General features: G+C 41.9%; 1 protein-coding gene and 1 non-coding gene across 7 annotated transcripts in view; one reads left to right on the top strand and one right to left on the bottom strand.

Annotated features, from left to right (window-relative positions):
• Window positions 1–19,492, top strand: part of UPF2 (UPF2 regulator of nonsense mediated mRNA decay) — a 123,072-nt gene extending 103,580 nt beyond the window's left edge. For 3 of the 6 annotated variants that reach the window (XM_055352325.2, XM_031015440.3, XM_063709883.1), the window contains exons 19-22: window positions 2,803–2,970; window positions 7,745–7,886; window positions 9,538–9,658; window positions 18,210–19,492. In XM_055352325.2, coding sequence (XP_055208300.1) covers window positions 2,803–2,970; window positions 7,745–7,886; window positions 9,538–9,658; window positions 18,210–18,219 — 441 coding nt within the window. In that variant the 3' untranslated portion in view covers window positions 18,220–19,492. The remainder of the gene's footprint in view (window positions 1–2,802; window positions 2,971–7,744; window positions 7,887–9,537; window positions 9,659–18,209) is intronic. The other 3 variants (XM_055352322.2, XM_055352324.2, XM_055352323.2) reach the window with 1 other exon arrangement.
• Window positions 16,234–16,341, bottom strand: LOC115936096 (U6 spliceosomal RNA). The gene has a single exon (XR_004071679.1). It is a non-coding gene; the product is annotated as a U6 spliceosomal RNA (small nuclear RNA).
• Window positions 19,493–20,467: the final 975 nt, after the last annotated feature.

The following is a 20,467-nucleotide window of genomic DNA, read 5'->3' as shown; positions in this document are numbered from 1 at the left end:
AAAAAAAAAAAAAAGATAAAACATTTTAAACTGACAATAATAGTTTGATACAGGAACAGATTAATGAAATGGAGAAGAATCCAAAATAGACCCAAAACATGACCGTTTAGTAATATGATGAAGATAACATTGCAAATCAGTTAAGGGAAAACAGACAATAAACAAAAATAAAGTTGACGTTCTGTTTTATTTCCACAGCAGAATTAATTGCAAATCTATCAAACACTCCAATAATTTTGAAGACCGTGGGGCCCTGCATCAAGCGCTTTACATCTATTCTTTGCATAGTGCTGTCAGATACTGTTAGTATTCCTTTGCTTTAGCTAAAGAAACAGAGGCTTGGAAAGACAAGAAACTTGCTGGCCAGGCACGGTGGCTCAACACCTGTAATCCCATCACTTTGGGAGGCCGAGGTGGGAAGATCACGAGGTCAGGAGATCGAAACCCTCCTAGCTTAACACGGTGAAACCCTGTCTCCAGTAAATACAAAAAATTAGCTGGTTGTGGTGGTGGGCGCCTGTAGTCCCAGCTACTTGGGAGGCTGAGACAGGATAATCACTTGAACCCAGCAGGCAGAGGTTTCAGTGAGCTGAGACTGTGCCACTGCACAGTTTCTCTGCATGGGGGACAGAGTGAGACTCCGTCTCCAAAAAAAAAAAAAAACAAAAAAACTTGCTTAAGGCCACATGGCTAGGACGTGGTGGAGTTTGTTCTCAACTGTTTTACTGTGTTGCCTTCTAGCACAGGATGCTATAAGAAACTTGAAGAAATGACAGGCCAGGAAGAAAATATTTATGGTCTACACAAAGGCCTAATACTTTTACTATAGCAAATCAATGAGAAATGATGAATGATCTAGTTTTTTTTTTTTTATTGTGTGAAAGGTAATGGCAAAATCATGCCAAAGGTCATGAGTAATAAAATAGTATGCAAATTAAAATGAGCCTTTTCACTTATCGGACAATCAGATATTGGGATTTACTAAGTGATAATATCCAGTGTGGTTTTGTTTGAGTAAAGGTATTTGTAAATGTCTATCAGTCCAGCTTTTTTAGAGGGAAATTCAGTAAACCTGTCGAATGGGCTTGCCAGTTGATCTAAAAATTTACCCTTAGTTAGTAATTCTCTTTATAAAGCTAAATATACAAAGATGTCACATTGTGATAGGAAAGTCCTTCCATGTGTGGGAAGGATCATTTAAAAAGAAATATTGTCTGTCAATAATTAAATAATAAGGGCATATCAATGTAATTAGCTCTGTATATACTCAAAGAGAAAGATAACCAAGATATAGGATTAAACAGAAGAAAAAATATGTATGTTGAGTATACAGCAATATGCATTGTGGTTGTTTGTGTCTATATGTATATATTATTAGTATATGCAAGAAAAAATCTGAAAGAACATACTGCATTGTTAATAGTTGAAAAAATCCGAAAGAACATACTCCACTGTTAATAGTTGTTGCATCTTGGGGTTGGGGCAGTGGGAAGTCGCTGGAGGAGTTAGTATGGACATACTTACCAATACATTTTTGTATTTAAATATTTTATGAAAAGAATATGTTAATTTTATAATCAAGGAGAAAAATCAAGATTTGTCTATTGTGATCCTTTTGAATTTTAAGTAAAAAGTCTTCATAAATCTTACGAACCTGGGAAGACTTCAAGCAGATTATGGTAAACTAGAGCTTAAAAAAAGAAACAATAAAACAGGATTTTGCTTGATTTGCAAGTCTCTTGAATATATGGGGCCTATATCAGAAGACTATTTAAATGGTGGTAGAGCAGTTTCTAAGACATTGAGGGCCTTTCAGCATGACCTGCCTACCTTCCTGGAACATTCAGCTCGTCCCTCTTTGCTGCTCATTCATCAGTCATGTGTTTGCAGTTCCCTAAGTGTACCATGCTGGTCCATGTCCTTTCTTTGCACCTGTTCTTCCCCTGCCTCGATTCCCTCCACATTCCCCAAACTGCTCTTTTATCATCTGCTTGGAAGAAGTTGATGAAGTCTTTAACATTCTCAAATGTGCCATTTCTATTCAGCCTTTCGTGAAAGGCACGCAACCACTCTCAGCCAGGTACAGGTAGTCACTTCATCTCCTCCACAGGTGCTGTACACCTATGATGTATCATCATCATTGTTTCTATATCTGTCTTAACAAGCTTATGAGCTCTTTGAGTGTAGAGGCTAAGTATTTTTAACATTACTATCTCCAAGCCTGTAACACATGGCAAGTCTTCAGTGAAGGTTCATTTAATTAATTGGTTGGAAAATTCAGTGTAAATGTTAAAAATAATTGATATTACCAACCAAGGAATTAATACAAATGGTCATAGATTCCATTCATTCTTCATTACTCCCTGAGCTCCTGCTGTGGGTAACGCCCTGCTGGGGAGCCCTGGAGAAAGGGATGCAGTGATGAGCCCACCTTGCCTGGTGATTATGAAGGAAGATGTGATCTAGGAGGATGAATAGAAGGGTGTAGTGTATTTGAGGAGCAGGGGGATTAGGTAGAACCCGCAGCACTGCGTGCTTGGGAGAGGCTGGAGCAGTCAACAGCAGCCAAGTCCCGCATTTCCTTCCATGTCATAGGCAGAGGTGTTAGGTGGAGGGAGAAATATTCCCTAGATTTATCCACGTTTCAGAAAGAGTATTATGGTGGTTGTAATTGTTGACTGTTATGGCTCTTATGATTGTTGTGTTTTAAGAAATACAGCATTGAATGAGTTTGCAATTTATATTGACATACATCCGTATATATCTTGGAGTGTTTATTGTGTCCTTTTTAATTTCTTTTAGCAACGAAGTGGTGAATCTGTTAAAGTGCACCAACTAGATGTTGCCATTCCTTTGCATCTCAAAAGCCAGCTGAGGAAAGGGCCCCCACTGGGAGGTGGGGAAGGAGAGGCTGAGTCTGCAGACACAATGCCGTTTGTCATGTTAACAAGAAAAGGCAATAAACAGCAGGTAAGAAACTGCCCACCCTGTAATTATAGCTGATTGTGAGTTATCCAGTTAGGTTTTAACTTATCTTTGACCTACAAGGTGATAAGGGTTGGACAGGTTTAAACCATTCAGTGGTAGAATAATTTCTTCCCTTATATAGTTTTTTGTTTTTTTGGGTTTTTTTGTTTTGTTTTTTTTGAGACGGCGTCTCACTTTGTCGCCCAGGCTGGAGTGGCAGGGTCTTGGCTCACTGCAACCTCCTCCTCCCAGGTTCAAACGATTCTTCTGCCTCAGCCTCCTGAGTAGCTGGGGTTACAGGCGTCCACCATGACGCCCGGCTAATTTTTGTGTTTTTAGTAGAGACGAGGTTTCACCATGTTGGCCAGGCTGGTCTGGAAATCCTGACCTCAGGTGATCTGCCCATCTCGGCCTCCCAAAGTGCTTGGATTACAGGTGTGAGCAACTGCGCTTGGCCCCTTATGTGTTTTAAATCATACATGTTTGTAAGAATATGTAAGTACCTTGACTTCTAGCACAAACTTCCACAAGCAAGCCCCAGGCGGGGAAGGAAAGGAGGATGGCGACTGATGCAGCTCAGGAAGAGGCTCGGCTGCCGTCAGTTGAAAATCACACCAACCCTTCTCCATATCCCTCTCCATTCTTCTTGTTTGCTCTTTTCCCCTTTATACAAGATGGTCCCTGAAACCGTTTCCCCCTCTACCAAGCTGTTACTCTAGCGATTCATAGTTGATTTGTCAACTATTGAGCATCACTACGTGCCAGGTACTATTCTATTTCAGGTCCTGAGGCTACAGTGATAAACAGAACAATGTTCCTGCCCTTGTGGAACTTATCTCCTAGGAGAGAGCAGAGAGACAAATGCACATATTTGCAGATAGTCAAACATGGTATGAAGAGAATATAGGCCAGCTCTCAGATACACCTTTAGGTGTATTTAGGTCAATTCTGTAAAATTTTTTTACATCTTAACATTTCTGAGATCAAGTTGCTTCTTAGAGTCCATGAAATCCTGTGATAATTGACAGCATTTCTTTCTGCTTTAGTGATAAGTAGAATAATGGTGTATCTTAGAATTAATAGAATGTTAGATTTTGTTGTATATGGTAGCTGCCACAGTTATCTTAGACAAGTCCAATACCACATTCATCTGCACAGTCATTTAACAAGTATTTATTATTTACCTGCTACACACCAGGCACTTCTGTGTGCAGAATATAGAGGCAGTTAGCCAGAGTCCTTCCTCTCTTGCGAGCTTTCATTCTGGTGTTGGGAGGCATATGAGAAATACACCAAGTCACGTTGGGATGGCTACCAAGGAGGATAAAGCAGGGTAAGAGGATAGAAAGAGACACGGATGATGAGATGCCAGGAGAGGGAGGCTGCCTCTTAGGTAGGATGATCAGGGAAGACCCTACAATAAGTTGCATCTGAGATGTCCTCCCCACTAGCACAACCTCAAACAGATGATGCTTAAATTTTATCCCTGCATTTGTCAGGCAACTTCTCATGTACACCGAGATCAAAATTGTGCACTATACTTGTGCAGTATACAAGTGATATACTTGTACAGCATGAAAGTGATATACTTGAGCAGTATACTACTTGTTGCTGCAGTGGTACCACCTATATACCAATTAGAATTGTGGTGTGTGGCCGGGCATAGTGGCTCACACCTGTAATCCCAGCACTTTGGGAGGCCAAGGCGGGCGGATCACAAGGTCAGGGATTCGAGACCAGCCTGACCAACATAGTGAAACCCCGTCTCTACTAAAAATACAAAAATTAGCCAGGCTTGGTGGCATGTGCCTGTAATCCCAGCTACTCAGGAGAGCTGGGCAGCCTCAGGAGGCTGAGGCAGGAGAATCACTTGAACCCAGGAGGTGGAGGTTGTAGTGAGCCAAGATCACACCATTGTACTCCAGCCTGGGCGACAGAACGAGACTCCGTCTCAGAAAAAGAAAGAAGGAAATAAATAATCATGGAGTGTGGAACTGGCAAAGACTTCACGGAATGACTCATGTATTGAGAGTTAACTTTGACAGGATCAGAGCATTGCTGAATCTTCCTCAGACACTGCCATCGTCCGGCCTTGCCTCCAGTCCAGGCTCCAGCCAGGCCTCCTGGTGCTTTCAGGAGAGCCACACGCCTCCCCTCCTTCGACCAGGGTTGGCCTCTGGCACATCCCCATTCCTTTACTCTCCATTCTCTATCTATGAGGAAAATGAGAGCTTTTTAAAAAATCAGGCCCTAAATTTGGCATTGTCCTGAGATCTTTGCTAAGACTGCTGTCCTCAGAGCACCTGGAAATGCTAATTCACCACTGTTACGAGGATTCACAAACCCCAGCATTTTTGCTTTTCTAGGGACTATTTAATTCTCTGAACCAGACTTTACTATTTCAGTTATCACGTTTTAGCTCTCCTTCATTCTCTTTCTCTTTAAAAACTCTTAGCTTCCTCCTCCATTCCCATCACCGGCTTTCTTGGCACACAGTTTCTAAAGGTCATTAGGCTGTAAAGTTGGAAGGCATGCACACATGCACATATCTGTCTGTTGAACTGTGGAGGGCAGTACATGGCAGCTTCAGCTAGATATACCTTGGTCTCCATTCCTGCACAGCTGCTAGATAATGCTGTTACATTGGCACAGGAAGGCCATGATTTTTGTTAACTAAAAGAGAGTTTAGGAATATCTCTTTTTGAAGGTCAGATTGTACAACAGTAAATAATGAGTTTTTTTTCTTCCTCCCTTTCATGAAGTACATGAATATTCATTAACACCTTTGTCAACTCTACACCCCATCTGGCCCTTATAGAACATGTAGGAATTGAAAATAAATTAATCAATGCCTACTTAAAAGAAACTTGTGGGCTTTGGAAAATAAGTATACCCCAGCAGTCTGAAATTCTAAATTGTATGGGTCAAAATAAGATTATGTGTATTTTAGAAGGAATATTTTTGGTTCAAAGTAGGTAGATTATAAACCGGGTGGTTTATGTAATTTTATGTAAATGAATTTGAAGTCCTTGTTTCTTAAAATGTAGCATTTAGTTTAATTTTTAATTTTTAAGGATATATTATTACCAAATCTTAAAAATATTAGCAGACATGAAATGAAAACTCAGAGTACTTGGTTATTAAGCAAATTTTCAGTGCTTCTAAACTTTATTTGGAATTTTGGAAAATGTTCAGTTTTTTGGAACATTATTTGAAGAAACATCGCTGGTATGTTGTGGTCTGAAAAAGAAAGTAGATTTTGTTCTGATTTTTATTCCTTTATTTGGCTTTTGGGTGTTGGCCCTTCTGGTGCAACGGTTTTTCTACAAATGTGAAATGTCTTGCCTTATAGGAATCTTTGGATTTTAAGTGAAAGACCTCTTTGTGCATCAAATTTGTACTCAGAAATAACTTTCTGTTGTGGTCATTAGGGGAAAAAAAATTGCACCAATGAAGTGAGTAGTTGCAGAGAAAGAAAAAGATAATGCTTTTAGCCATTTATTTTTTTCTAGATTTAAATATTTCTGAATTAGAATAATAAATGTCAATTAAAACAAGTTTTAATGTAATATAAATGTTATAAAATGCTTTAAAAAGCTTTTTTATTCAAACAAATGCATAACATAGTATAGTTTAATACTGGCAGACAAACCATTTTTGCAATTAATATTTATATAAGGAGTTATGATTTGTTATATTTTGACTAGAATAATTGATAGTTACATGTCATAGTAACTTGGGATTGTATGTTTTTTAATTTTAGCTACAGTCATGGAGTAGCTGCAAAATATCAGCTAAATTACCTTCATTGCTATTATGTTCAGGAAATTTAGTTTGAGTGGCTTCAATATTTTTATCATCTAATTTGCTATAAAGTAGTGTGTCTCTGTTAATAGTATCTTAGCAGCTCTGCAGTAAAGGCAGTAGGCAAAGGTGGCCATCAGTAAATTTGTCTCTTCATTTCCCTGTATTTATTACTCTCTCTTTTATGTTCTTTTTAAGTACATAATACTTGAGAACTTTGCCTTTTGTAAAACTTGTCTCAGAGTTCATAAAATGTGTTTTTGTTCATCTTTTATTTATAATTGTTTCCCTTTAGAAGATCTAAACGAAGAAATTGTTAATCTTATAAATGAATAAGAAAGCCTATATTTCTCACCTTTTTTGATCACATTATGAAATTTTCTTTATAATGTTTTATACTATTTTATTATTGTGATTAGTACCATCATCATTAGGCTTATTAGTAGATTATGAAGGAAATTTCAAATTTTATCATCAGGAACCTAAAAAGGGGGAAAAATGGCCACCCTGTTTTATTTCTGAGTGTTTAGATAAAAACATCTTAGAGTTGCAACTTCCAGTTCATGATGATTAAGAAATTATCTATCTACCTTTTTTTTTTTTAATTGAGTTGGAGTCTTGCTCTTTTGCCCAGGCTGGAGTGCAGTGGCACAATCTCGGCTCACTGCAACCTCCGCTTCCCGGGTTCAAGCAGTTCTCCTGCCTCAGCCTCCCGGGTAGCTGGGGCTACAAGTGCATGCCACCACACCCAGCTAATTTTTGTGTTTTTAGTAAAGACGGGGTTTCATCATGTTGGCCAGGATGGTCTTGATCTCTTGACCTCGTGATCCACCCGCCTCGGCCTCCCAAAGTGCTGGGATTACAGGCGTGAGCCACCGTGCCCAGCCTGTACTTGCTATTTTATTTGAAGTCTGTTTTTTCTTTCTCTCAGTGTTCTCAAACTATTTGTAACTCCTTTGTTATTTTCTCCCAGTTTAAGATCCTTAATGTACCCATGTCCTCTCAACTTGCTGCAAATCATTGGAACCAGCAACAGGCAGAACAAGAAGAGAGGATGAGAATGAAAAAGCTCACACTAGATATCAATGAACGGCAAGAACAAGAAGATTATCAAGGTATAAAATCATCTATAAGAGAAGTGGAAATTTTTGTTGCCTTTCGAGCATCAAAATTGTTATTTTGTCTCACCTTCTCATATCATATTTTTCCATATTTATGCTGAGAAATTCATTTTGTATCCCACTGTTTTTCTTTCACTTATTTGTAAAATAACAATAATGTAATTTTCACCATATTTTGCTCTAATTAAATTAGAGTATAAACTGCTAAGCTACGTTTGCAAGCAAGGTGATAATCAATTTTTAACTGCTTCACATTGCCAGCCAGTTGTGTGCAGATTCATTTAACAAACAGTATGCATTGCTTAATGACAGGGATGCATTCTAAAAAATGTGGCATTGGGCAATTTCATCATTGTGCAAACATCATAGAGTGTACTTGACAAACCTAGATGGTGTAGCCTACTACACACTGAGGCTGTGTGGTGTAGCTGTTATGAACTGATGGGACCACCCTTGTATAGGTGTCTGTCATTGAATGGAACATGGTCACACGGCACATGACTGTATTTACCTCCTTTTGTCTATTTGGAGTCCTGGTCTTGAGGAACCTGTGTTCCTTCAGATTTGAGGAAATACTCAAATTAGGATTCTCATTTTATGCATACATACCCAGCATTTTTCAGTTAATTGGAGCCTTACACATCGAGTCCATGGAGCCCTCATAGGCTAGCGTTTTGGTGTTCCTGTGGTATGCAGATTTTACAGCCGTAACAGTTGTTTCTACAGCACTGTACTGAATACACCGCCGTCTGTGCAGGAGAGTGTGTGTAAATCAGTATTTGTGGTTTCTAATCTTTTAATCTCACTTGTAGAATGTTCTCTCCCAGTCAATACCCAACAGTGTTTTTGTTTGTTTTAAGAGCCTTCCTCTGTCACCCAGGCTGGATGGAGTGCAGTGGCGGAATCACTGCAGCCTCAAACTCCTGGGCTCAAGTGATCCTTCTGCCTCTGCCTCAGCCCCCCAAGTAGCTAAGATTACAGACATGTGCCACCATACCTGGCTAATTTTTAATTTTTTGTAGAGAGGGGATCTTGCTATGTTGCCCAAGCTCATCTTGAACTCCTGGGCTTGAGCAATCCTCCCGCCTCTGCATCCCAAAGGGTAGGGTTACAGACGTGAGCCGCCACACCCAGCTCCAACATTCTTAATGATAATAGCTAACACTGGGTGCTTACTCTTTGGCCAGACACTGTTTTATGTACTTTTTCAAAGCATATAATCCTCATAACAATTCTTTGAGATAAGTGTTGTTGTTATCTGCATTTTACATTGAGGGAAATTGAACCTAAAGTCCCACAGCTAGAAAGTGACAGAGCTGGGATATTAACCAGTAGTCTCGCTCTACACACGATGCTCTTGGCTATTGCAATGCACTGCCTCTTAGGCTTTTCTACTGCCTCATAAGATAGCTATGTGGTGGCCAAATTCATAGTAAAGGGAACATTGGGTATTAAAAGAGTCTCCTCTCTTGATAAAGCTCTTTTAAAACTTCTTAATCATTTTAGTCTGTATAATGGCTATTTTTCTTTAGTCAGCTCCCTGACAGGACTAATAAACTTAATCTCCCCAACATTTCATTCACTCTGTAGGAGGGGTACATTTCTAAGAGTTAGCAGCATTCTCTTTTTTTGCTCCTAATTACAGAAATGTTGCAGTCTCTTGCACAGCGCCCAGCTCCAGCAAACACCAATCGTGAGAGGCGGCCTCGCTACCAACATCCGAAGGGAGCACCTAATGCAGATCTAATCTTTAAGACTGGTGGGAGGTAAAGCAGTCATTACTCCTTCCTTAGCTGTTTGTTTTCACGATGTCCGTAAGAATAAATTAGAGAATTCTGGATTATAGTTTTTGGCAAAGGCCCGATTTTTAGCAAAATAGAAAAGTCTTTGATATTTTAGCAAAATAGAAAAGTAGATATTTGAGGGGAAAAAACCTGCTTTATACCATAGTATATGGCTGTTCTGTTTATTTTTATTTTTATTTTTATTTTTTGAGACAAGGTCTTGCTCTGTCGCCCAGGCTGAAGTGCAGTGGCACAATCGCAACTCACTCACTACAGCCTCACCCTCCTGGGCTCAAGTGATCCTCCCACATCAGCCTCCCAAGTAGCTGGGACTATAGGCGTGCACCACCATACCTGGCTAATTTGTATGTCTTTTGTAGAGACAGAGTCTCGCCATATTGTGTAGGCTGGTCTCGAACTCCTGAGCTCAAGCCATCTGCCCACGTGGCTGTTCTTACAAAGACATTGGTTTCAGCTAGATCTTGGCTTTTGCCCTCTCTGAGTGGACTTCTTTTTTCTTCTTTTGCTTTAATAGGAAGGAGTTGTTATAGATGAGCAAGAGAGAGACATCATAGGCTTTGTGTTAGAATTTCTCAGGTCAGGGTTAATTAATATCAATGTTCACAAAAACTAAAAATCTATTTTCTAGAGTTTTAACCATGCAAGTAGAGTTTGTTCCTAAGCTCTTATTTATTTATTTTTTGAGACACAGTCTTGCTCTGTCGCCCAGGCTGGAGTGCAGTGGCGTGATCTCGGCTCACTGCAACCTCTGTCTCCTGGTTCAAGCGATTCTCCAGCCTCAACCTCCCGAGTAGCTGGGACAATAGGGCCCGCCACCGCATCTAGCTAATTTTTGTATTTTTAGTAGAGATAGGGTTTCACCATGTTGGCCAGGCTGGTCTTGAACTCCTCACCTCAGGTGATTGCCCGCCTTGGCCTCCCAAAGTGCTGGGATTACAGGCGTGAGCCACCACGCCCAGCCTGTTTTTTTAAATTATAGAATTTCCTGATGGAATTCCTACCAGTTCCACTTAAAGTTAAATTGTTTAATGTGAGATAATTTAAAACTCTATAAAGAATTTGAAAATGAAGATGTTCCCTAATAAGACCTCTTTTATGGTTTTTGTTTTTGGTTTTTTTTTGAGGCGGAGTCTCGCTCTGTTGCCCAGGATGGAGTGCAGTGGCGCAATCTCTGCTCACTGCAAGCTCTGCCTCCCGGGTTCACGCCATTCTCCTGACTCAGCCTCCTGAGTAGCTGGGACCACAGGCGCCCGCCACCAGGCCCGGCTAATTTTTAGTATTTTTAGTAGAGACGGGGTTTCACCGTGTTAGCCAGGATGGTCTCGATCTCCTGACCTCGTGATCCGCCCGCCTCGGCCTCCCAAAGTGTTGGGATTACAGGTGTGAGCCACTGCGCCCGGCCTCTTTTATGTTTTTTAAGGGTAAGTAATTTAAAGTGTTTCTGGGACATGATCTAAAGACCCGTATCATCAACTAATTTTGTTTTTTTTTTGTTTTTTTTTTTGTTTTGAGACCGAATCTCACTCTGTCACCCAGGCTGGAGTGCAGCAGCATGATCTTGGCTCTCTGCAACCTCCATCTCCCGAGTTCAAGTGATTCTCCTGCCTCAGCCTCCCAAGTCGTTGGTATTACAGGTGCCCACCCACCAAGCCTGGATAATTTTTGTGTTTTTAGTAGAGATGGGGTCTCACCATGTTGGCCAGGCTGGTCTCGAACTCCTAACCTCAGGTGGTCCACCCACCTCAATTAATTTTGTCTTGCGGTTAAGTTAAAGTGACAGTGGCTTCTGCTGCCCTTACTGATCTCACTTAGTGGATTAGTGTTTAAACCGAGGCTCTACAACAGCCCAAGATGTCACTTTGTTTTTGGGAGCAGGGGAGCAGGTGTAGATGGGGAGTGTGCTGGGGATGGCAGAATTAGATCATGATTCAGGAGGGTAGCATGGGGGAAAATGTAGTCATCAGAGCCGGTGTCTGTTACTCACTGGACATCACTGAACATATTCATGTGTTCTGGTGGCATCTTTCTTTGAACTATTTGCTCAGATAACTCTAATCAAATTGTAATGTAGAAAACTGGCTTGTCAAGACAGTTTAGAGATCTGTTCTTTAGCATCTGTTGAGTATAATTAAAAAAAAGAAATCCAAGTTGGAAATGACCTGTAAACCCATCTAATTAGGCATAATAAGATATTAGGTTGTTTTTAATTATCCAAACTTTATTAAAGTCCTTTAATTAAGCCTGTTTTATTGCTGCTAAAATGTAGACACTAGCTAGGTTAACAGGCAATGAAAAATGTTCATTTCCTGCTTTTGCATTTTCTTAGAGTAGCTTTAAATATGTGCCACAGTGTTCTTGATAACATCTGTTCCTCCCTTTCTCATCATCAGAGACCAAAACTATTAGAATATTTGTATTTCGGTTGGTAAAAAGTAATGCGGTTTTTGCCAATAAAAGTAATGGGAAAAACTGCAATTACTTTTGCACCAGCATAATATCTTGATGTTTTCCATCATCTTCACCTGTTCATATTGCAGCTTAACGTCTCTGAATAGCACGTTTTTATTAATCCCTAACCCCCTCACAATTCATGTATTGCAAGTATAGTGTCTTAGTAATTTGTGTAGACTCACTATGGAGTTGGATGACATAAGGGGCATCCAGTAGGATTTGCCTCCCTCCGTGTACACTCATCCAGGACTGCACTGTGGAAGATGGAGTACAAGACAGGGTCTTTACCTGCAAGGTTGTGGTCCAGTAGGGAAGCCGAGTATAGGTACTTGAAAGATAATTCCACCCTCTTCATTTGTCTGTTTCAAAAACCTTGGGTGAGAGTCTGTTAAGGACCAGGCAGGAGATATGTAAGCATGTGTGTGCTGTCATCGACGTGCGTGTGAACAGAGGTAAGCCTTTCTTAACCTGGTTACCAGTGTTAGTCACTTTGCAGAGTTCCTTCACTTTCTATTTTCCCTTCCTCCCTCCAGTTCCTCCTTGGAAGAATCGGCTACACTTGCCCCTTCTTCCTTGCTCCCATTTGGGTGGCTTACCCCTGCCAATTCACAGCTGGCAGTGGGAAGCATTGCCCACCCCAGTGGCTATGCTAGAAAAGAAAGGTTTATTATTGACTCCTGTCACCTTCTCAGTCCCTAGGTCTAGGCAGCTTCTGCCGTCACTGGCATCCCCACCTGCCATCTCTTGGCCTCATCTCAGCAGCACTTTGCATTGTAGGCCCTCCTTGTTCTCCCAACAGACCCTTCCTTGGCATCTGTGATTCTGCTGGCTTCTGGGTTTTCCCTTTCCGCGATCACTGTGGCTCCTGCTGCTGACACTGCCTCCTTTCTGCGCTTGCCCTGCCTAGGGATGTCTGTTCCTTGGGCTCAGCCTGGGCGCTCTTCTCCTTCTGCACTCTCAAAGGAGGTGTCATCCCTCCCAGTGGCCTGGCTTCCATCCAGGTCTCCAGCCCAGATCTCACATTTTCATTTCTGACTTTCCACCCCCCTGTGACTCAGAGATGGAAGACTCGTGCCCCTGCCCCAGACCCCTCTTCCCCAGGGTCTCCAGTGCAGGGAGAGGAAGTGTTGTCTGCCCCCTTGTCCACAAAAGAAAAGGAAGTTGTGTTATTGACAGCTCCTCCTCCCTCAATCCCTAAATCTAGTTCATTAGCAAATCCTCTGCATTCTGCTCCCAAATGGCCCTCACTCTTGCCTTTTCTATTCTCTGCCCATAGCCAAGACCATGGGTCAAGCCACCATCACCTCTTGCCTGGATTGCTGTTGCTGCCTCAGCCTCCTCATCAGCCTCTCCGTCTCAACCTTCAACCCTTTCCAATTCATTCTCTCCCTACAGACCCAGTGTTCTTTCTAAAACACAAATTTGATATCTGCGTGTGCCCTTCTGCTTAAAATCATCCAATGGCTCCTCGTGGCTTGTAGGATAAAAAGTCTAAACTCCTCAACTTGGTTCCCAAGGCCCCGTGGTGCAGGTGGACATACGTTACTGGCTTCATCTCCTGCTGTTCTTTCCCCTGCTGCAGCCTAGCTGACCTTTAGTTCTGTGTTCTTTTTGCCTCCTCTGTGTGGAACAGTCTCCAGCTGTTCCCCTGGAGAACTCCTGCTCCTTCGGGTCCTGCCTTGGTGTTCCTGAGTCTGACATAGGTCAGTGCGGATCTGCTGCCATGACTTACGGTATTTCTGCAGACCTTGTCCTCCTTAAGTGCCGCTTAGCTTGTCTCTATTCCCCATGAGATTACAGGCGATGAGGGCAGGGACTAAGTCTCATGTTGTTTCCATTCTGTCTCCTTCACAGCTCTTGGTGCCTGGCACCTAGTAGGTGCTCAGTAAATATTTGGTGAATGGACAAAAGAACTTTTCACAGTCTGTGTTCAGTCACTGAATAAACCTTCTCATTCCAGTTCTGCTCCCTAGCTCTTCCCTCTGTTTTTCTTTTTGTAAGAGTCCTAGCTTTTGAGCTAGCCACTCAACCTGTTTTAAGATCTCTTCTTAAAATAGCACCTTAAAAAAAGAAAACCTAACTTGTCCATCAGTCTTAAGAATAGCACTCTGTAAAGTATCACGAATGGAATTTTTATAGTCAATGCTCCTAAAGTATAGGTGCGATAAACATGGTAGACGAACAAACATGGAAACATGAGATTTTACCCTTTAGAGGACCAGATGTTCTTTGCCTTTTTTAAAATTTACATTTTAAGGCTGGTTGTGATGGCTCATACCTGTATCCCAGCACTTTGGGAGGCCGAGGAAGGCGGATCACCTGAGGTCAGGAGTTCGAGACCAGCCTGACCAACATGGTGAAACCCCGTCCCTACTAAAATTAGAAAAATTAGCCGGTCATGGTGGCGGGCACCTATAATCCCAGCTACTCGGGAGTCTGAGGCAGGAGAATCACTCGAACCTGGGAGGTGAGGTTGCAGTGAGCCAAGATTGCGCCATTGCACTCCAGCCTGGGCAACAAGAGCGAAACTCTATTAAAAAAAATCAGTTATTAATATTAGTAATGTTATACGGCAGATAAAGGGAAATTTATTTGGAAACTGATTATAAAGTAGTTTAGGTCTAGGAGCAGTGGCTCACGCCTGTAATCTCAGCACTTTGGGAGGTCGAGGTGGAAGGATCGCTTGAGCCCAGGAGGCAGAGACTGCCAGATCACACCACTGCACTCCAGGTTGGGCGACAGAGCCAGACCCTGTCTCAAAAAAAAAAAGTAGTTTAAAAAAAAAAATTTTTTTTTTTTTGAGACGACATGTTGCTCTGTTACCCAGGCTGGAGTGCAGTGGCACAGTCTCAGTTCAGTGCAGCCTCCACCTCCTGGGTTCAAGTGATTCTTCTGTTAGCCTCCCAAGTGGCTGGGATTACAGGTATGCAGTCCACCACTCTTGACTAATTTTTGTATTTTTAATAGAGACATGGTTTCGCCATGTTGGCCAGGCTGGTCTTGAACTCCTGACCTCAGGCGATCTGCCTGCCTGGACCTCCCAAAGTGCTGGGATTATAGGTGTCAGCCACCACGCCCAGCATAAACTATTTTTCTCCTGTAGCTTTTGATGGACTCCCAGATTTTAATTTGTATTTGTATATTTTCTAACCAGGAGATCCTTGAAATAAGGACATAAATTAAAATTTCAGCCCTTTAACAAATAAGAGGCATTTGCTTACAATGAGTTGAAACGGCTGTAAGTAAAACTATTATGTAGGGTTTTCTGTATTGCAGAACGAGGTTGTTTTTCTAATACACTAGTATTGAAAACCTGTGAAGCTTAACATTTTTGACAAGTGTTAATACTTATATGGCTTAGATGGTACTAATTCAAATGGGTTATTTCAATGCTTCTGAAACTTTAAAATACATATTAACTCTCTAGACTCTTACTAAAAAGCAAGTTCTGATTAGTTTCTTTTATTATTATTACTTTTTTTTTTATTATTGTGGAAAGCTTCATGAATTTGCGTGTCATTCTTTTTTGTTGTTTTTTGAGATGGAGTCTTGTTCTGTTGCCCAGGCTGGAGTGCAGTGCCGGGATCTCGGCTCACTGCAACCTCTGCCTCCGGAGTTCAAGCAATTCTTGTGCTTCAGCCTCCCAAGTAGCTGTGATTACAGGCATGTGCCACCACCCCCAGCTAATTTTTTTTTTTTTTTTGAGATGGAGTCTCACTATATCGGAGTGCAGTGGCGTGATCTTGGCTCACTGCAACCTCCGCCTCCCGGGTTCAAGCAATTCTCTGCCTCAGCCTCCCGAGTAGCTGGGATTATAGGCACCTGCCACCACGCCTGGCTAATTTTTGTATTTTTAGTAGAGACAGGGTTTCACCATCTTGGCCAGGCTGGTCTTGAACTCCTGACCTCATGATCCACCCTCCTCTGCTTCCCAAAGTGCTGGGATTACAGGCATGAGCCACCGCGCCCAGCCAAATTTTTGTATTTTTAGTAGAGATGAGGTCTCACCATGTTGGCCAGGCTGGTCTCCAAAACTCCTGACCTCAACTGATCTGCCTGCATTAGCCTCCCAAAGTGCTGAGAGTACAGGCGTGAGCCACTGCACCCCACCTGCGTGTCATCCTTGCACAGGGCCGTGCTAGTCTTCTCTGTATCACTACAATTTTTAGTATATGTGCTGCTGAAGTGAGCACAACAAGCTCTGGTTACTTTTAAACAAGATCTCCAGTGATGTCAAAGCTGCTGGTGTGTGGCCTACACTTAGCGGCATAGGAGTATACTATCTGACTTTTAAACCCATCTTTTTAAAAATGATTTTGTCGTTTTATTTTGTTTTTGAGACAGGGTCTTGCTCTGTCACCCAGGCTGCAGTACAGTGGCGTGATCACAGGTCACCGCAGCCTCGACCTCCTGGGCTCAAGCAGTCCTGCCTCAGCCTCTCAGTATCTGGGACTACAGGCACACACCACTACAAATGGCTAATTTTTTTTATTTTTAGTGGAGTCGAGGTCTCACTATGTTGCCCAGGCTGATCTTGAACTCTTGTAAACCTATCTTAAGTAGAGTCTGCATTTTTTCATCAGATTTTTTTTATATCTTTATGTAAGGTTAAATTAGTGATAGTTTTGTTATAAAATAGAGTCCATTGTAGAATTGCATTTAATCCAAAGTGTATATTGTATTAATAAACAGTTTTTGAGCTGATAGGTTTTTGAGTCACTCAGAATGATTGTTTGCCTATAAACCAGTCAGATGACACCTTACACTATAACTAGTGATATAACTATACCTTACTTAGCAAAGATTTTGAACATTTTTTTCCAGTCATTTACTGCATTTATTTAAAGTATTCTAGGTTAGATAGCTGCCTTTTCTTGACTTCAGGAGAGATGCTTGAATCTTCTCTTTCATTCTCTCAGGGAATACTTGTGTTCTTTCCATCAGTTCATTTCTGGAAGAGTTATGGATCTTATCCAGCTGAGGATATACTTTTCCATATTTGCATCTTAACGCTTTGAAAGTTTCTTGCTAAGGTAGCTTGCTCTGTGAAAAACAAACTGTTCATCTGCTTGGGCTGCCATGACAAAATATTACAGCCCTAGTAGCTTAAACGACAGATGTCTGTTGTCTCGCAGCACTGGAGGCTGCCGGCAGGAAACCTGAGGTCAGGGAGTCAGCGGGCTGGTTCCTTCTGAGGCCTGGAGGAAGACAGCTCCAGGCCTGCCTTCTAGCTGCTGGGGGTGCCGGCAGTCTTTGGCTTCCATACCTTGTCATACCTCACCCTGGTCTCCGCCTTTGTCTTCACGTGGCCTTTTCCCCCTGTGTGTGTCTGTGTGCAAATTTCCCTTTTTATAGAGATGCAGTCATATGGGATTCGGGCTCCACCCTGCTCCAGTATGGCCTTATCTGAAGTAATTACATCTACAGCAACCTTGTTTCCAAATACGATCACATTCTGAGGTCCTGCAGTTCAGTGTTAACATGTGAATTTTGGGGATACAGAACTGAACCATAACACAAACTGTGAATTCTTAGCATCTTAAGAATTAGTTGTAGAAGAGAACAGAGCCACCCCTCCAGCCATTGCTCCAATGGCTCTGGTTAAGTTGTAGTTCAGTAGAGAGCACGAATGCTCTCAAAAAAGCACTACAGTTGTCCTCGGTATCCACAGGGGGTTGCTTCCCGGACCCCCTCAGACGCCAAAATGCACAGACATTCAAGTCCCTGGTAAAAAATGGTGTAGCATTTATGTATATAACATGTGCACATCCTCCTGTGTACTTTACATCATCTCTAGATTACTTGTGATACCTAATAAAGTGTAGATGCTATGGAGATAGTTGATATGCTGTATTGTTTTTAATATTTATGTTATTTTTTATTGTTTGGGGTTTTTTCCCCCGAATATTTTTGGTCCATGGATGTGGAACCCGCAGATGCCAGGGCCAACTGTCACTTGGGGGAGTGACTTGGTGGTGGTGGGTAGCGTTGCAGACGCCGTCTTGCTGGACCTTGTCCTGTGGCAGCAAGCTCTCTGATGTGACCCTGTTTGTTCCTTTAGGAGACGTTGATCCAGCAGCACGTGTCATTTCATTAGGTCCTGTATCTGATGTTGTGGATAGTGGAGTCCTCCAGCAATTGAATGAGAGCAGTGGACACATCTCAGCAGGTCGGTCTAGAGAGTTGCGAATCTAAACCTGGGACAGGCTGGGGCCAGGAGGCAGAAACACCAGCCTCTGCCAACACCGGAACAAGCCGACGCTTCCAGACAAGGCGGAAAAGGCCTTTTGTAATGGAAATCTCGCGAGGGTTAATCTTCTCTTGAGAATGGCAGTCAAGAAATGAGATGGTTCACTTGACTACTGAGCAGTTACACCAAGGAGAGCGTGAAGGAGATGACTGAGCCAGAGAAGAAACGGGTTGTGAGGGTAATGGTGTGGGGGAAATGAACTTGAGCTTTAAACTTGATTTGAGTTTCAGTGTCTCTGAATTGAACATCCCACGTTGGAAGAAGATACATTTGGGGGCTCCAGGACTACAGTAGAAAAGTATAGAGCAAGCAGGAAAATCTTCTAGTAAAACTTACATGCAGGACAACAAAATGATGAAAGATATCCAAATACCAGATAATCCACCAGGAAGGCTTTTGTTTAGGAATTTGTTTCAAGAGGAACAAGGGATGAGGGAGAAAAATCCGTTTTATCCATCAGAGTCAGTGATATAAAATTGCCTATTAAGGTAAAAGAAAAATGTGGAGACTATTTTACTATACAGAGAGCATTAATTCAGATGGCTTAGAAAAGTGATACCAGCCCAAGAACAGGGATCTAGTTGAGCCCATTGTAAGTATCATTGAAAACAAAACATGCCCGTCAGCATGTCACAGAAAACGAACGAAGGACAACAAGAAGTGGATGAGAATATTTTGTTGACCTTCATGGGTTTACAGCCTCTGTCTCTAAACAAAGTATGGAAACAAGTAGAGCTTTTATTTTGCTTTTGTTTTTGTTTTGTTTGTTTTGTTTTCCCCCACTAAATAGAAATGAGGGTCCTTAGTCTGTTTCTGACAATCTGTTAATTTCTTAGGACAGCTGTCTTTGGTTTGCTTTCCAGCAGGCGTAGTACATTTAGTCGGAGAGCACATCTGTATGCGACAACTTGATTACATCTTTTTTTCTAGCTATTTTGCATTTTTTCTTTTACCATGTTTCAGTTTCTGCATGTAGATTTAAATAAAAAACAAAACTTGTAAAGTTGTAACATTTCACATGGAAATGCTGCCCAATCTTCACCAGCTTCAGAAATCTGACCTTTGCCGATGCTGCAATAAAGTGTTGTAATTTAGATTTGGCGTGGTGTTGTTTTGTTTGGTTTGGGTTCTGGAAACCGATTGAACGGGTAAATTGGTATCTCCCAGCGTCATCTTTGTGCTTTAAAAATACATTCTCGGCCGGGTGCGGTGGCTCACGCCTGTAATCCCAGCACTTTGGGAGGCCGAGGTGGGCGGATCACGAGGTCAGGAGATGGAGACCATCCTGGCTAACACAATGAAACACCATCTGTACTAAAAATACAAAAAATTAGCCGGGCGCGGTGGCGGACACCTGTAGTCCCAGCTACTCGGGAGGCTGAGGCAGGCGAATGGCATGAACCCGGGAGGCGGAGCTTGCAGTGAGCCTAGATCGCGCCACTGCACTCCGGCCTGGGCGAAAGAGCCAGACTCCGTCTCAAAAAAAAAAAAAAAATACATTCTCAGATGACTAGTGTTGTGTTCACCTTAAGGATTCCATCTCTGCATGACTTTTCTTAGGTGCCGGAGTTAATGTACCTTTGGGGCTAATGAAAAAAAAAGTAGCCTACACAGACCAATAGAATGCACATTTTTAGAAGAGGCCGAATACTGGTGAAGATGGGAAATGGTACAGTGTGGTTCAGCCTGGGGCAGCGTTTGTGATTTATGTGGGCAGAGCCTCTGCGAAGCAGGTAACTCACAAAGGAACAGCAAGAACCACTCTTGGTCATCTCTTGCCAGGTGTTAATTTTGAGGCTGATTTACACACTCCAAACGGAGTTACTGTAATCACCATTGCTAAAATTTCAAAAATTGAGCTGAGAGTTATTATCATTTGAAAAAAAGGATTTATTAAAGAAAGAACCTTCCAGATTTCACTTACCGGAAGTTTATCATCCAGCCCTTATCACCATCTTCATCACTGACTTGTGTACTGTTACTCACTGTCCTTTTGTTGGGTTTACAAGTTTATCATTTTTATATTATTTCTAGGTGTCAGATTATTACAGGGAGCCAGGATCATTCTA

The sequence above is a fragment of the Gorilla gorilla genome, chromosome 8, assembly GCF_029281585.2.
Source record: "Gorilla gorilla gorilla isolate KB3781 chromosome 8, NHGRI_mGorGor1-v2.1_pri, whole genome shotgun sequence".
Taxonomy (NCBI): Eukaryota; Metazoa; Chordata; class Mammalia; order Primates; family Hominidae; genus Gorilla; species Gorilla gorilla.
Note: the sequence above shows the minus strand (reverse complement) of the source record. Positions and strands in the feature narration are given on the sequence as shown.